This window comes from Dendrobates tinctorius, unplaced genomic scaffold (assembly GCF_039654945.1).
Source record: "Dendrobates tinctorius isolate UK_male_01 unplaced genomic scaffold, ASM3965494v1 ptg000144l, whole genome shotgun sequence".
In the NCBI taxonomy this organism is placed as follows: domain Eukaryota; kingdom Metazoa; phylum Chordata; class Amphibia; order Anura; family Dendrobatidae; genus Dendrobates; species Dendrobates tinctorius.
This window is the reverse complement of record NW_027361811.1, coordinates 11,394,038-11,407,928: the sequence shown is the minus strand read 5'-3', so window position 1 is coordinate 11,407,928 and position 13,891 is coordinate 11,394,038. Positions and strand designations below refer to the sequence as shown.

At 44.7% G+C, this 13,891-nt stretch overlaps 1 protein-coding gene across 1 annotated transcript in view; it reads right to left on the bottom strand.

The window, feature by feature from the left end:
* Window positions 1-13,891, bottom strand: part of UBQLN1 (ubiquilin 1) — a 56,867-nt gene that overhangs the window by 26,305 nt on the left and 16,671 nt on the right. Inside the window, exons 2-4 of the mRNA XM_073546027.1 lie at window positions 2,984-3,135; window positions 2,791-2,900; window positions 61-323 (exon numbers count right to left, since the gene is read on the bottom strand). Of these exons, the coding sequence (XP_073402128.1) occupies window positions 61-323; window positions 2,791-2,900; window positions 2,984-3,135 (525 nt within the window). The remainder of the gene's footprint in view (window positions 1-60; window positions 324-2,790; window positions 2,901-2,983; window positions 3,136-13,891) is intronic.

The window sequence follows — 13,891 nt, the reverse complement described above, 5'->3', positions numbered from 1 at the left end:
ATCGAAAGTGGTAATAGTGTAGCACATACAAAAGAAACAGAAAAGTATAGAACTACATACTTGTCGCATGATATCTGGATTATTAAGCATGTGACTGATCTCAGGATTTCTCTGGATTAATTGCTGCATTTGTGGATTGGCCATAATCAACTGTCTCATCAAGTCAGGATTAGACAGCATGCTCTGAACAAAAGGGTTTTCCATGATCTGGACCATCATCTCAGGATTGGACATGAGCTGTCTCTGCATTTGGCTCTGCAGCTCAGAGAAGTTTGATGCGTTCATGCCTAAGCTGCTGAGCCCAGGCAAGCCCCCAAGACCTCCTAAACGTGAAGACAAAATAATAGGCAATGTCAATATCACGGTGTGGTGGCACTGTCTGCTTCCATATCAAAACAGAAACCATCACTAATGATATCCACCGGATACAGGCCACAATTACAACCTACTCCATTAACAGATCTATTTAAATGTTTTCTTCCTAACAAGAAGTGCTTCAACATAAAACTAAAAGCCCTGCACGCCAACTTATTCTCCCATTTAAAGAGGACCGTTCACCGGTCGGTGCATGTCAAACTGGCCACATCATGAAATAGTTGCTGCAAGGCTGAACAAAACGAGGATTTTGATTTAAAATTTGTCATTTCTGTTGTGGAGATTAGAATTTATAACTTTTAAAAGCTTATTTGCGCTAAGACAAAGGGGAGCGTTAGGACAGAATTTTGTCGGGGGGTGGGGGTTATATATAAAACAAACAAAAAAAACAAAAAACAAGCCCCCAGTGAATGTCAGACTTGGCGTTCTATGTGTGAGGTATTTAACCCCTACCAGACAATGGATGTATAATTACGCCAATGTCGGACTCCTTCCCTTTGATGTGGGCTCCGGCGGTGAGCCCACATCACACTGGGGAGGTGTCAGCTGTTTTGATCAGCTGACATGTTCCCGCAATAACCGCGGGTGGAATTGCGATCCATCCATGGCTATTAACAAGTTAAATGCCGCCGTCAAACGCTGACAGCACACCATGATTGCGGGTCACCGGTGTGTCGGCATGACAACCCAATGTCTCCTGGAAACCTCTATGGTTGTCCGTGCCGGATTGCTGTGAGCGCCACCCTGTGGTCGGCGCTCATAGCAAGTCAGTAATTGAGCTACATAGAGGCGATCTGCTCATCGTCTCTATGTAGCAGAGTCGATCGAGTTGTGCCTGCCTCTAATCTATGGAGGCTTTTGAAGCAGGGCAAAAGTAAAAAAAAAAAAAAAAAAAAAAAGTGTTTAATATAAATATATATATATATATATATATATATATATATATATATATATATATATATATATATATATATGTTCAAATCACCCCCTTCAAAATAAAATAAAGATCAAGCATACACATATTTGGCATCGCCGCGTTCAGAATCGCCCGATCTATCAATAAGAAAAGGATTAACCTGTTCGTTAAACAGCGTAGAGAGAAAAAAATTCAAAACGCCGGAATTACGGCTTTTGGGTCGCCGCAACATTGCATTAAAATGTAGTAATGGGCGATCAAAAGATCATATCTGCACCAAAATGGTATAATTAAAAATAAGCCCTCACCCGACCCGAGATCACGAAAAATGGAGACGCTACAGGTCTCGGAAAATGGCGCAAATTATTATTATTTTTTTATTAGCAAAGTTTGGAATTTTTTTCACCACTTAGATAATAAAAAAACCTAGACATATTTGGTGTCTATGAACTCGTAATAACCTGGAGAATCATAATGGCAGGTCAGTTTTAGCATTTAGTTAACTTAAAAAAAAAAAACAAGTGGGGAATTGCACTTTTTTTGCTATTTCAGAGCACTTGTAATTTTTTTCCCATTTTCTAGTACACGGTATGGTAAAACCAATGATGTCGTTCAAAAGTACAACTCATCCCGCAAAAAATAAGCCCCCACATGGCCATATTGAATGAAAAATGAAAAACTTATGGCTCTGGAAAGGAGGGGAGAGAAAAACGAAAATGCAAAATCGAAAAAAGCTCTGGGAATTAATGACCCAGCCTTGCCCTCACCTTCACTGATCAAACTGGTTGCATTTACTGCGATTACAATAATAGAGAGGAATAGAGCAGAGCAGTGTGTCATTATTACAAACCCTTCTTGCAGTACTCACTGACAGCGCTGTGTGATGAGAGCTGCAAAAAGTGTTGACAATTACATAGCTCTCCTCTACTCCCCCCCACTAGTAATCACAGTAGTTAGTAAGGAGAGCAGGACTGTTTATCATTAGGTGTCTTTCCATATCGTACAGAAAAAGCCAAGTCTGATCTTCTCTGGGGCAGGTTTTTTTCCTCTGCATGCTGCTTCCTGCTTTTGACTGGTCAACGTCGTATAGATGGAGAAAACTAAATTACCACAGAAGAATGTCTACCGCAGCCCACTTGGTCTTAGTGAAAATTAGAATCTAAACTTTACAAGCTAAAATCTCAGCAATGGAGATGAGAAATTAGAAATGAAAAATAAAAAATAATGTGTTAAAATAGTCACTATTCCTTGATGTGGCCAGTTTAACATGCTCAAATGGTGAAAAGTCCTCTTTAAGAAATTGCTGCTCCGCCGGTCTTTGTTGCACCTGATCACACACCATCAATGACCATGGTGCCAAGTAAACAGAACTAGGAGAGGATCACAAATGCTGGAGCAGCAGGGGATCAACTGGCATTGCCATACCAATTCTTACACCATACCGGTCATGAACGCTCCTATACCATTTAGCAATATGGATCGTTACAGCGTGGCCTTACCCAAGCCAAAAGGGGTGCTTGTGGCCGATGTGGTAGTAGAGGTACTGCTGGATGTTGTAGAGGTGGATGATGGACTGCTCGGCTGAGAAGTGGCAGCTGCAGTTTGGGATCTACAAGAAAACAATAACATAAGGCATAAAGACAATCACCGGCAATCACAAAGCAGGAGAAATAAGAGCAGAAATGTGCCTACCTGTTCTGTGTCTTTATGACCAGATGCACAGTGAGCCCATCATGTATGCCATGCTGACTGAGGGTGTCCTGGTCTTTCAAAATCTTTCCAGCGAATATGAGAACAAGTAGGTCCGTGCTCGACTTAAACCGTTTTGATATATCCTCTTTGAACTAAAGAGACAAGAAAATAGGTTTACATACACACACATAGGTTTTATACACCTGCTAAAGTTAAGCATCAAGCAGCTGAAAGAAAAAAAAAAACACAGACGAGAGAGATCCAGAAAAATTCTGATAGGATCTGTGGACTATTATATACTACCATATACATAAAGTTATCCCCCGATCCCACAAAGGCTGGTTGGATCAGTCTTCAGCTACCTCACGGTAATTATTTATTTATCCAATTTTTTAAAGGGGTTACTTGAAACTTCAACACTTATGTATCGGAAAAGCCATTCAGAATACTAAATTGGTGGGGGTTAGACTATTAACACATCTTTATACCTCAAACTAATTGCATGTATGTAGCAGCACTTAGATACTGATTAAAGCCATACTTTGATTGCAGACATCCATGATTTTTTTTTTTTGGCATCTCTCAATAATCCAACATTGAAATCTTATGCAAATGAGCTGCAAGTGCTTTGGGGTGGGACATTGCACTTGCAGCTCTTCTGCCTTACCTCCCCTATTCAATGCCCACCTGTATCTGACAGACAGGTCAACCCTTGTTTTAGTGACATGCCTCATCTGACTGAGATGTATTGCAAGCGCAGTCAGTGCCTGGGGTGGTGCAGATCAACTCACTGGGTCTAGCGACATCTTGAGTACCAGAACTGAGTATGTGCCTCCCATGGCACCAACAGCACCTGCGAGAGAGCTCTGTCAGGGGGTACGCAGATCGCTGAAACAAAATCGGTCAGTCAGACGTCAGAGGAAGGGAATATGAAAGGATGGCAAGAGAGCTGCAAGTGCAATGTCACACCTGAAGCACTTGAGGCTCATTTGCATAAGATTTCAAAGTTAGATTGCTGAGGAATGCCAAAATGGATTTCTACACTCAAGGATTTAATCAGCATCAAAGTGCCTGTAGATATATGCACTTATTCTTAAGTATAAGATCCTCATGGCAGGTTCCCTTTAAATTAATCAAAGCTACAGTGACACATGGAAACATATCTGTCAGAGGTAGCTGATTAACAGAGGCAACAAGTGAGCGTCTGCTGCAGTTTGCACCATGCCTTGGTTCACTTTGCTAATTATGCAAATTGTCTCTTCAGAGAGGAAGAGGACTAGAACTCTAGTGCCACCTATTGGATGTAGCAAACCTAGAAATGAATATTGACCCTTTAACAAGCCTTGTTACATGACTTAGGATAAAAGCCAAGCCAGAATCTCAATTTGCAGACACTGTGTTTCGGGGTATTGCCCCTCGTCAGTGCAAAGTGTGAGAGCTGGTTTGGCTGTGTGAGAGGCGCCTAACCGATATCCATGAAGTGGTTCACTTTTGCATCATTTTTACAATCTGTTCGATGCCAGTAAATGGGGACTTTTTGTTTTGTTTTGTTTTTTTAAACATCCAAGGACTTATCACCATACAAACGTAACAGCAGACACGGACAAGTGACTGATTGATGCATACCAGTTATGGCATCCTATAGATGTGCCAATGATTGGGAGATTTCATTTCTGGGGGTTATTTTGTAAAGTCATGATGCTTTATTAACATGTTCAGCTCACAAATATAAGCTGTAGTATCCATAGGGCCCTTTCATGCATACCCCTTTTGTTTCTCCTTGTGCTTCTTTTTAGAGAAGTGTTTTCTGCTACCTGCATATTTTTTTTTATAATGGGAGGAAAGCAACTTTTACCTAGGTGGTATATGATAAATGGGACTGTACTGTCAACCAAATTTCCATAAATCAATAGTGCAAGATTATCAGAGAAATCTGCTTCTTTAGCCAGTTATGAGCCACGCCGCCCCCCTGCCTCCTTATCCCTGCCCTTTATACACCACTCTGAAATAAAACCGTATCAAATCCATCTTGCTAAAGAGGGCTGGACCTAGGAAGAGCGATTACCTGCTCTGTTTGTATATTAGAACATTCGGTGGTCCAGTTTCCTTAAAGTGGAAAACCACTTTAAGAGAAAACAGACTGCCAGCAAAGTGAGGCATCAGGTTACATAGCAATTTGAAGTCAATGGCGAGGGGAGCAGAGTGAAAAACAGATTGTGCAGATTCCAGCTGGCTTGTTCTAGTGCAGGATTCACAGCAACATTACTCAATATTGCTGTATAATCATGTCCACACTGTTTCTGTCTGTGAAGCACCAAAGGGAAAAAGAGCAGGAATCCCTCTATGTCTGTGAATGGAGACTACGATAGCAGCAGTTCCCTCCTACCAAATCAGAGTCAATCACAAAAGCAGCATAGGCCAGGTTCACATTCCGTTAACCAGCCCGTTCAACGCATACGATTCATCTGCGCTAGCGGTGACTTAGCCTCAGACGTTGCAGCCCGCGTCCAAGGCTCCGTCACTGAATGACGGCACATCGCGAACGCATGCCGCTTTATGGTATGCGTCGCGATGCGCCCGATAATGGGGGGTCAATGACAGCGTTAACGGACTGCCATAACGCAATGTGACCCCGGCCTTATTCTGCAAAGTTACGTGAAAGTACAGCTCCCCTTTAAGGCAATGCTACATATGAAAGAAACATCTAAGGAAAGACTAAAAACGACATTTCTGTAAATTTCAATACAATGCCTATTATATTTTGCATATTAATATGGCTATATTGTACACAAGCTATATGTGTGAAAAGCAGAATGACATTTTCACTTTTGTTTCATATAGTTATGATTACAGGAAATTTCATCATTCTGCCATTAGAAATCGCAAGTCATTTACCAGATTTGCTTTAGTATGGCAACTGTAACCAGACAGAATTAAACCCCAAAAGAGTTCTAGACATTATGGATTGCTTACTGCCTTTAAAAACAGCATATTATACAGTGAAGGAAATAATTATTTGATTGCTGATTTTGTAAATTTGCCCACTGACAAAGACATGAACTATAATTTTAAGGGTAGGTTAATTTTAACATTGAGAATAGCTTAGTTACTCACCGATAACGGTGTTTCTCGGAACCCATGACAGCACCACGGAGAGAGGGGATCCGCCCTTCAGGGACAGGAACCTACAGAAAAAGGGCGGTACCTCTCCTCCGCCTTCAGTTTGTTACAGAGCATCAGAGGGTCTCCAGGTTAGTTAGACAACAGAAATACATACACAATATTATAATACTGCTTACTTATCAAAGCACCGTGCCTAAACGGAAACACTCTACTAACAATAACACGTGCTCACCATACTCGTGAAGGGGAGGGGAATAAGCGGGTGCTGTCATGGGTTCCGAGAAACACCGTTATCGGTGAGTAACTAAGCTATTCTCTCTCAACCATGACAGCACCACGGAGAGAATTTCAGAGATTGGTAGCTTAGGGAGGGACCACCGCCTGAAGGACCCTTCTCCCGAAGGTCAGGTCAGATGTAGAGGCTAGATCTAATCTATAGTGCCTAAAAAAGGTTGAAGGTGATGACCAGGTGGCCGCCTTACAGATTTGTTCTATTGATACCTCAGATCTTTCAGCCCATGAGGTCGCCATTGCCCTTGTGGAATGAGCTCTCAGCCCTTCTGGGATGGTATTCCCGCTGGATGAATATGCCAGGGCAATCGCATCCCTTATCCACCTTGCCAGGGTACTCTTGGATGCTTTGAGCCCCTTCCGAGGACCCTGGAAACATACAAAGAGAGAGCCTTCCCTCCTACACTTTTTGGTGGCCTCTAAGTACTGTACTAGGCACCTTTTAACATCTAAAGTGTGGAACTTTTCTTCCCCCTTATTTTTTGGATTTGGGCAGAAGGAAGGACTACCTCCTGGGACCTGTGAAAATGTGATGACACTTTGGGCAAATAGGCTGGGTCAGGTTTTAAGATAACTCTATCCTCTAGAATTTTTGTGAAAGGAGGCCCCGCTGACAAGGCTTGAATATCGCTCACTCTTCGGGCTGATGTTAGTGCCACCAGAAGCACCGTTTTAAGAGATAGGATTTTTAGGGGTGCCGAGTGAATTGGTTCAAACGGAGGGCCTGTCAGTGTTGAAAGTACAAGATTCAGGTCCCATGATGGTAATCTTTGACTGGCTATTGGCCTCGATCTGGTTGCGGCTTTAATAAACCGTGCTACCCAGGGGTCACCTGCCACATCATGGTTATAGAGGGCGCCTAATGCCGCTATTTGTACTTTTAATGTGTTGACCGCCAGACCCTGTTCTAGGCCCACTTGTAGGAATTCTAGGATCTTATCAATCTAAACCCCGTCCTGAACCTTTGCCCTAGAGGTGGATAGAAATTTTTTCCATATTCTACCATAAGCTCTCATTGTAACCGGTTTCCTACTCTTTTGTAGTGTAGTTATCAGGTTTTCTGAAAAACCCCTGTCCCTCATCAGTGCCCTCTCAAATTCCATGCTGTTAAATGGAGGTTCGGTGCCTGAGGATGTAGCACTGGGCCCTGCGATAGCAGGTCCGGGAGATCCGGTAGGACCCATGGGTCGGTTACTGAGAGCATTCTTAGCCAGGAAAACCAGGTTCTTTTGGGCCAGAAGGGGGCTATCAGTATCATTCTTGCCCTGTCCTGCCTGACTTTCTTTAGGACTGCTGGAATGAGCATGATTGGGGGAAAGGCATATGTTAGATTCTGTGTCCATGGGAGCATAAATGCGTCCAGAGTTAAAGGATTCCCCCTGGGATCTAGGGAGCAGAAGGCGTCTACTTTTTTGTTTTTGAAGTCGGCGAACAGATCCACGTCTGGGGTCCCCCACATTTTTACAATCTGCCGAAAAATGGACTGCTTTAGTACCCATTCCCCCTGTCGCAATTGGGTGCGGCTCAGAAAGTCTGCCCTTTGATTCTCTGTACCGCGGATGTGTAGGGCTGTCAGAGATAATAGGTTTGCCTCCGCTAGTTTGAGGATTTTGGCGGATGTGTCCATTAGGGTTCGGGACCTGGTTCCCCCCTGGTGGTTTATATAGGCCTCTGTGACCCGATTGTCCGAAAGGATACGGACATGGTGGTTCTGGAGTAGGGGTAGGAAGTGTGTTAGGGCATAGCCTACTGCTAGAAGCTCCTTTTGATTTGAGGAGGCTCTTAATTCTTGATTTCCCCATTCGCTCTGAGTCACCTCGTTGTTCTTGTGCGCTCCCCATCCTGTGGGACTGGCATCTGTTGTCACTACGTGTGTTATCTTTGGTGCCCAGGGGATCCCTTGGGACAGGTTCTCCTGGTTTCCCCACCAAGCTAGGGAATGAATAGTGCTTGAATTTAGGGTAATGCGACCCTCTAGGTGTCCCCCTACTACTGCCTGGTTGGCCAATACGTCCCACTGGAGATTTCTCGTGTGTAACTGAGCCCATTGAACTGCTGGTAGGCAGGCAGATAGTGAACCCAACAGTGACATGGCCTTCCTTAGTGTCATGGAGGGATTTTGGATTGCTCTTGCTGTAATTTGAGCGATCTTCTCCTTTTTGTGGTTTGGGAGGCAACACTCCTGAATGCTTGAGTCTAGTGTTAGGCCCAAGAATTCTTGTACCCTGCTGGGCTCCAATCTTGATTTTTTTAGATTTAGAAGCCAGCCCAGGTCTTGTAGAGTGTTCATCACCCTGTCTCTCTGTTCCCTGCATTTTTGAGCCGAGCTGCCCGCTATTAGGAAATCGTCTAGATACGGGATTATTATTATATCTTGTTCCCTTATATGAGCCATCATTTCCGCTACTATTTTGGTGAATACTCGCGGGGCTATCGATATTCCGAACGGCAGGGCTCTGTACTGAAATTCTTTGACCTTGCCTTTTATTGAGACGGCTAACCTCAGATACTTCCTGGAGTCTTTGTGGATAGGGACGTGATAATAAGCGTCGCTGAGGTCCAACACAGTCATGTAGCAGTTTGGGAACAGGACTTTGGTGGTAGATTTGATCGACTCCATTTTGAAGCTCTGGTTCTTGACGTATTTGTTTAGCTTTCTCAGATTTATAATTGTACGAAAGGTGCCGTCTGGTTTGGTCACTAGAAAAAGAGGGGAGTAGAACCTTCTGCCCATATCCTGCAGGGGGACCTCCTGGAGGACTCCTTTTTTTACTAGGCCTAGAACCTCGCTTTCTAGCGCTTCCTGTTCTCGCATGCTGGATCTCAGCGGCGTTGTTACATATTTTTGAGTCGGGAGAGAGAAAAAGTTTATCCTTAGGCCCTCCTGGATTAGGTTTATTATCCAGGGGTTTGTTGAAATTCTCCTCCAGGCTGGAAGGAAAAAGGATAACCTTCCTCCCACCCTTGGCGTACTTGGAGGGCTTTTTGTCCCGGGGAGAGTTATTAAAGAAGAAGCCTCTATCTCTTCTTTTATCATCCCACTTTTGTTCCCTTGGTGGTCTTCTCTGAAAAAAACTCCTATTCCGAAAGGGTCTTTTAAATGCCGCTGGCCCTAAATTTGGGAATCCTTTTTTCTTGTCCCCTGCTTTCTGGAGGATGTCATCTAACGTTTCCCCAAAAAGGAATTTTCCTTCACAGGGGATGGAGCATAATTTCATTTTGGTCTGAAGGTCCCCTGGCCAACTTTTAAGCCATAGTGTCCTTCGGGCCGCGTTTGAAAGTGCTGCTGTTTTGGACGACAGTCTGACTGAATCGGCCGATGAGTCTGCTAGGAATGCAGCCGCTCCCCTTATTACTGGGATAGAATCTAGAATTTTATCTCTAGGTGTCCCTTCCCTCAGCTGTTTCTCAAGTTGGTCCACCCATACCATTAGGGCTCTTGAGGTACATGTCGCCGCTATCGCTGGCCTGAGGTTACCGCCTGCAGACTCCCAAGCCCCCTTTAGAAAGGTATCTGCCTTCTTATCTAGGGGGTCCCTGAGGGTGCCCATGTCCTCAAAGGGAAGGGCGAATTTCTTTGAGGCTTTAGCGACTGCCACATCGAGTTTCGGGGCTCTGTCCCAAGACGTGGATGCCTCCTCCTCAAAGGGATATTTCCTTTTAAGGGAAGGGACTGTAGTATTTTTCCTGTCTGGCTTGTCCCATTCCCTTTTCATTAGACCCTTGACGATTTCGTTTAGCGGAAATACTCTCCGTTTTTTCTGGCCTAGCCCCCCGAACATTATGTCCTGGACTGTCTTATCCGGCCTCGGGTCCAATACCCCCATGGTAGACCTTACAGCTTTCACCAGTTTGTCTACCTCTTCTAGGGGAAAACAATGGCGTCCTCCTGTTTCCTCGTCTGAGGATGAGGAGCCGGATTCTGAGGATTTAGTCGAGATTTCTCCCGATGTGGAAGAGTCTGACTGGGAGGTTTCTACCATGTCTTTTTTCCTCGTTTTATCCTTATGTTTAAGGGATTCGAGGGCACTCTGGACCTCTGATTTAATTGCGGCCCTTAGGTCAGATGCGAAATCCGGAGTCTCCTGACAAACAATTTCTTTTGTACAGGACTCGCATAGTTTTTTCTCCCATGATACCGGTAGGGGTTTAGCGCAAGTGGGACATTCCCTGTTCTTTTTAGCCTTCTTCTTTCCCTAATAAGGGAGAGGGATTGCATTACAAGGGTGACATTCACGAAGATCACTTACCCCAAAAAAAGGCGCGCGGCTGCAGGTACCGGTTCGGGAGATGGAGTCAGGTCCTGTATAGGCTGATCTCCTGGTGGCGTTCTGCTCCTCGCTGCTGACGTGCTACGCCGCGTGGAGTGACTGCTGGAACGGCACTCTGTGTTTCGTTCCTTTTGTCGGTGGTGGTGTTGGTGGTGCTGCTGCTGCTGTTTCAGCTGCTGCCTCTGCTCCTGTTGCTGGTCGCTATCCTCCATTGTTAGGATCGCTTCCAGCCAGGAGTTTCTGCACCTCACCTTTTTTAAACTTAGCGCCGCGTGACGTCACCGCTCCCCCTGCACGCTCTGGTCGGGAAGCGCGCTCCTGCGCATGCGCCCGGTTCCGGGACCCGGAAGTCGTTGGTCTACTTCCGGGGCAGCGGCCATCTTGGTACTCTCCGTACCATGGCGCTGCCCACGCTCCACCGGGTCCCGCCGAGCCCCAACCTCCTTTCCGGAGCGGCGACTCCGGCGTCTCTCCCCCCCGCTCACTCGGCAGCCCGCATCGGCCCCGGGCGGTGGCGGCTTCGGGCACCGCACCTGCCGCGACAGGGGCCTCCCCGCTGCCGATACCCGGACAGGCCGGCCCCGGACTCCTCACAGGTACGCCGTACTGTGGGTCCCCCCGTCAGGGACAGGAACCCAACTGAAGGCGGAGGAGAGGTACCGCCCTTTTTCTGTAGGTTCCTGTCCCTGAAGGGCGGATCCCATCTCTCCGTGGTGCTTTCATGGGTGAGAGAGAAATAGAATATCAAAAATAAAATCCAGAAAAATCACATTGTATAAATTATAAATTTAATTGCATTTTGCAGTGAGAAATAAGTATTTGATCCCCTACCAACCATTAAGGCTATGTGCACACCAGGGCTGTGGAGTCGGAGTCGTGGAGTCGGAGTCGGTGCTCATTTTGGTGGAGTCGGAGTTGGAGTCTGTATAAAATGGACCGACTCCTAAAATATATAATAAATTGGGTACAGTAATTCAATGCAGGATGTGCTGAATATTTTTTCATAGGAGTTTGGGAAAGTTATGAAATGTCCTATAAATGGCTGTTATATTCCTGATCTAAGGCTACATTCACACACAGCGTTTTTCCTGTGTTTTTTGAGGATACGTTTTTCAGCTGCAAAAGCTGATCATCTTTTTAAAAAACTGCATCACCTGAAAGGTTTTTGAGCTCATAGATAATGTTTTCAATAGCAAAAGCAGATTAGAAATCTGCTCTATCTATCCATTTATCCATATCTGTCTATCCATATCGTATCTGTACCAAAAAGAATGAAAACCGGGTAGTACACCAATATATATTCTGTTCTATCTAAATATCTTGATTAATGGATCATAAAAATGATTAAATGTCTGAGATTCACATTGTACTACAATAAATTTTTCACTTAAATATAAGCAATATGTGTGGGAGTCGGAGTCGGAGTTGGAGTCGGTGTAAGGGAAATTGAGGAGTCGGAGTCGCAGGTTTGGCTTACCGACTCCACAGCCCTGGTGCACACGGTGCGGATTCTGCTGCGTTTCCGCAGCGGTTTTTGCCCTGTGGAAACGCAGCAGTTCCGCAGACATGGTACAGTATGGCATTTCAAAACCGCTGTGCACATGCTGCGGTTTTTTCCGCACGGTTTTGCTGCGGTTTACAAACCGCAGCATGTCAATTGTTTGGGCGGATTCCGCAGCGGTTTCACACCTTTAACATAGTAGAGGTGTGAAACCGCAGGGCAAAACCGCAGGTCACTTTACCTGCGGATCCGGGCTGAAAAACCCGCAGGTCACTTTACCTGCGGATCCACGCGGAAAAACCCGCAGGTGAATCAGCAGCGTGTGCACATAGCCTAAGAACTCTGGCTCCTACAGACCAGTTAGACTGTGTGCACACGATGCAGATTTGCAGCGGTTCCGCAGCAGATTTTACCGCGCAGAAACGTTGCATATCCGCATTGTGATGTACAGTAGCATGTTAAAAAAAAAAACGCTGTGCAGACGCTGCGGTTTTCCCACGGTACAAAATCCGCAGCATGTTACTTCTTTTGTGAGGTTTTCCATCTCCCCTGTCACCAAATCCGCAGGGGGGAAAACCGCAATGGAAAACCGCACAAAAACCGCAAGAAAACCGCATGAAAAATGGAAGAAATCCGCAGGAAAAAGGCAGGTCACTTGACCTGCGGATTTCTTCCATTCTGCGCGGAAAAATCCGCAGGGCCAAAAAGTACGTCTGCACTCAGCCTTAGACACGCCTAATAAACTCGTTACCTGCATTAAAGACAGCTGTCTTACAGAGTCACCATTATAAAAGACTCATGTATATAGTGTACTGCATAAATGAGTACACCCCCTTTGAAAATGAATATTTGAATCAATATCTCACTGAATACAAGAACAATTTAAAAAATTTTCAAAAAACTGTTTCAAACATGTGTTTAACACATACATAAAAGCAAGGTTAATAAGGAATTAAACTAAGCCCCCACTGGCACTCACTGTTTACACTTAACTACGGACCACTATTTAATTCTACTTTATAATCGATCAAAGCATGGAGGGCACCTTTTGTATCCTGGATGGGGTGTAAAAATTTATTAAAAAAGCATCATTTTACCCAAGTTCAGCTATGTTTCAAGAATGCTTCCTATTAAAATTCCTGCCACCTTTTTCCAAAAGGCACGCTCCATTTTTCGGAGGTATATATGGAAAATCTCCAAATCTAGACTTAATTTTAAGACACTATCGCTCCCTCGTTGACAAGGAGGCATAGGAGCTCCTGATCCTCAGAGGTATTAAATAGCAGCGACGCTGTCTCTGGTAGTTGACTGGGCGAGAAACTACGAACATAAATTATGGGTACAGATAGCAAAAGAATCAATATCAATACCGATTTCCACCATACTCCATGCATCCAAGGAATTTATCTACAAATTAGGCATACCCAATGTTATTACTAGGAATATAGTGCAAACTTGGGCGAATCATTCGACTTCACTAATGCCACTCCTGTCACCTTTAGCCAGAATTGTGGACTTGCCGCGATTGTGGCTAGATCAGGTCAAAACTAAGTCTATTGACTCCTTGCACCGAAATAGAGATGAAATAGGATCTTTTTTGGCAGAGGGCACCTTACTCCCGCTACCAGAATTACAAACTAAGTTTCCAAATTACCATCTAAATTTTCTTAACTGTCACAGACTCAAAAATGCCATGGAATTGTATTTGAAACCTGGAGTCCC